Below are 3067 nucleotides of genomic sequence, written 5' to 3'. Positions count from 1 at the left end.
TTAAATTAATCATTTATCAATAATTTTTCACGACCCCTAGAAAAATCACAAAAAACAAGCACAAAAACAGCATGAGAAGAACGAAATAAAACCAAACTATGGAAATATCGCCAATGTTTCGCCGATTTTGCGGATGATTCTTGCAGCATCTTTGATGTTTTCCACTCCATTGGTACAATGTGCAGCACACTTTTTCCCGATTTATTTGGATTTCTTCAAATTGAATTCCACTTTCTTCATCGTCCTGGCTTTCCACTTTGATTCCAGGTACTTCTATTGGAACTGAAATTGAGATCAATTTTTTTTAAATAATAAACTAAAAAAAATCACTCACTGGAAAACCGTACTTGACTTGTACTAGTACTAGGATATGAATCAGAAAGCTCCATTTGTAATAAATATCAATAATATTATGGAAAAATAATAGAAGTTTTGATTGACGCAGATGCGACAAAAATCCAATAAAAACGTGAGATTACTGCCTCAAAAAATTGTGCGGGATTTAATTGATGAGATGGGGGGACGCACCGCACACGCGTCGCTCTTCAACCTGTGACAAAAGTTTGGAAAGATGAGAAGGTCTTTGAGCAATAGATAATCATCAACAACTTTTTTGACATTTGTTCCAGAAAAGAATAGAGAAAGTTTTTATAAATTTAAAGCGAATACTAAAACTTTCACATACATATGTAGTTACATGCTAGCATATTGACTCTAATGCGTCTTTCCAGATTCTCAAAATTTTTTTGGCAATTACCGAAATTTTCGGCAATCGGTAATTCTGGCAATTGCCGATTGCCGGTCACTTTTGGCAATTTTTAATCATAATTATATTTTGAACCATGACAAAAGTTCAGTTTGTTTTTCAGTATTCGGTTAGTCACTTTCTAATAGAAAACGTTCAATCTTAAAGGATCAAAACAGTTTGAGCTTGAAAAGGAAATTTTATTTATTTATTTAAATGCATGGTTAGGCTTCTAAGTCTACAAAAAGTATCAAATTTATATTTCCAGGAATTTTAATTTTCGGCAATCAGCAATTCCGGCAATCGGCAATTTGGGCAATTTCAGCTGCGCAACCATGATTTCAAGGCAATGGAGCATGAGGTCTATCTGTTTTCTAAAAAGTTGGCCATAGTCCAACCAATCGCACATGACTGATTGTCGTTATTACTGCATTTTTAAGAAAGATATATGTAAGCGTTCCCCCATCCACTCAGCCCTCTCCAATAATCAGAGATTGAATTTATCGAAATGTCAAAGTGTAATTTTGTTGGTAACCAATGTGAGAATCGGGATGATGAAACTTTGTATTCGAGAAGGTGATTGCTGATAACAAGAGATATGAAAAATGTACTGTTCCAAAAAATTTATATCATAATCAATCATCTCGTTGCGCGTGTCATTGAAATATGAAGCGATACACTTTCTTGCAAAATTTATTTCTGATAAGATATTTGTGCTGGGGAGCTATTTCTCAAACCGTCCCTAACAGGTCACACTTTTACAAAAATATTTTTTGACATTTTATTTCAATTTTCAAAATATAGAATATTGGCAAATCACTATGTTTACATGGAAGCTTAAAAATTTTTTTTCATAAAAAATACACTTTTCACGCGTTTACAATTAATAATTTGGACTGAAAACTACTTGTGGATTTTAATTTAAAAACATAGCAATGAAATTTTTGAATGTCCTTGATGTTTTCCACTTCATGCTTTTGGGCAAGTGGTGGGAGAGGTCGTTGGTTCCTGAAACAAAATTAAATTAGAAAAATGCAATTCGGCTTTGTGATTTTTAATTGATAGAGCATAGACAAATGGTGGCCTAAAAGTTAGTAGAAAACTCTAACAGACGTTCAAATTGAATGTTCAAACATCAGAATGAATTAAATGGAACAGTCAGCTGGTTTTTATCAAGTCCAAAGTATATTCTTACCTGTACACAATCCAACAAATTACCCTTCTTTGCTGCATCACGCTCGCGAATTCTTTCTTGGATGATTATCTCAGTGTGTTTGAGAATTCGAAGATCTACTAGTGGCTGAAGATCACGGTAAAGCATGAAATCAATGTACTCTTCGGAAAAGATAATTCTCCCATCCGGGCCACGTGGTTGCTCGTCAAGTGTTGGACATTTCCTGGCTTTCACTGAAAATACAGGAGTATAAATATGGTAAACAAGTACCCGCGAAAACGTTTCAGAAACAAAAAAAAAATTAATGAAGTCTATCATTTGATCTTTTGAACACGAAGAATTCCAAAAATGGATTTTCCCACAGGCACATGAAAAAGTGATGTTTGTAATGGAAAGCATGAGAGATTTATGCTGCAACATTAAACTTATTTATAGGAATTTGAAATTCAAGTATTTGTACTTTGTAACTGATTTATTGATACCTAGATTCAACAAAAAATTGGGCTACTTTAAAGACACCCTCCTGAGCATGATCAACAGAGCACTTTTAACGTAGAAAAACAGAAAGTTAGTCAATTTGCAGTTTTACAAAATATTACCAGCAGACTGTTTTTTTTTGTTGCATAGTTAATGAGCTGATGGAATAGTGTATCTCGTTAGAGATAGAGTAGGGTCTTAGGATGGGGTAATTTTAAAATGTTACACTTTCTTTTAAAGCATTGTTTCAAGTTCAACCCCTTCTGATTTTCAAATACAAGAAAGCAAAATAGATTCATAATATTTTGCTTAAAACTTGTTTGAAACCCCGTTTTTTGGTCGACTTCCAAAATTATGAGTGAAAAAACCGAATGATTGCTATTTGCAACAGAAAATATGAAATATCACCAACTTGTTGAAAATTTTGTTACAAAAAAATTAAATAGCTCACTTTTATGATATTCAATAATTTTCAGCCTTTGAAGTTCCTTGTTCTGAGCAGCAAGCTCTTCCAAAGGAACATCCAAATTATCATTGATAAAATCCTCTGCTTGTTTTCGCTCCTTTTCGGCAATTGAAGTTGAACTTTCGGCATTTCGGTTGATCGGCCTTGAAGATGACGGTCTTCCGGAATACATCAAAACCCACTCCATGACTTGGTCAGCTGAAAC

At 33.8% G+C, this 3067-nt stretch overlaps 2 protein-coding genes across 2 annotated transcripts; both read right to left on the bottom strand.

The window, feature by feature from the left end:
* Window positions 1-701, bottom strand: M03B6.5 (uncharacterized protein). Its single transcript, NM_001029631.2, has 2 exons — window positions 335-701; window positions 1-282 (listed from the first exon to the last, which is right to left on the bottom strand). Exons 1-2 carry the CDS (start codon window positions 387-389, stop codon window positions 17-19), a joined length of 321 nt encoding a protein of 106 aa, NP_001024802.1. The 5' UTR covers window positions 390-701; the 3' UTR covers window positions 1-16.
* A 653-nt stretch (window positions 702-1354) lies between these two features.
* Window positions 1355-3067, bottom strand: M03B6.1 (uncharacterized protein). Its single transcript, NM_077906.3, has 3 exons — window positions 2848-3067; window positions 1941-2152; window positions 1355-1753 (listed from the first exon to the last, which is right to left on the bottom strand). The coding sequence occupies exons 1-3, from the start codon at window positions 3047-3049 to the stop codon at window positions 1715-1717; spliced, it is 453 nt and encodes a 150-aa protein (NP_510307.1). The 5' UTR covers window positions 3050-3067; the 3' UTR covers window positions 1355-1714.

Source organism: Caenorhabditis elegans, chromosome X (assembly GCF_000002985.6).
Source record: "Caenorhabditis elegans chromosome X".
In the NCBI taxonomy this organism is placed as follows: Eukaryota; Metazoa; Nematoda; class Chromadorea; order Rhabditida; family Rhabditidae; genus Caenorhabditis; species Caenorhabditis elegans.
Note: the sequence above shows the minus strand (reverse complement) of the source record. Positions and strands in the feature narration are given on the sequence as shown.

What these genes read in the sequence shown, in the direction of transcription:
- M03B6.5 (NM_001029631.2), bottom strand. Translation starts at nt 389, where the DNA reads ATGGAGCTTTCTGATTCATATCCTAGTACTAGTACAAGTCAAGTACGG. An exon ending in AAGTCAAGTACGGTTTTCCA is followed by an intron (nt 283 to 334) that starts GTGAGTGATTTT and finishes TCTCAATTTCAG; the next exon opens with TTCCAATAGAAGTACCTGGA.
- M03B6.1 (NM_077906.3), bottom strand. Translation starts at nt 3,049, where the DNA reads ATGGAGTGGGTTTTGATGTATTCCGGAAGACCGTCATCTTCAAGGCCG. An exon ending in AATTATTGAATATCATAAAA is followed by an intron (nt 2,153 to 2,847) that starts GTGAGCTATTTA and finishes CTGTATTTTCAG; the next exon opens with TGAAAGCCAGGAAATGTCCA. An exon ending in ATTTGTTGGATTGTGTACAG is followed by an intron (nt 1,754 to 1,940) that starts GTAAGAATATAC and finishes ATTTTGTTTCAG; the next exon opens with GAACCAACGACCTCTCCCAC.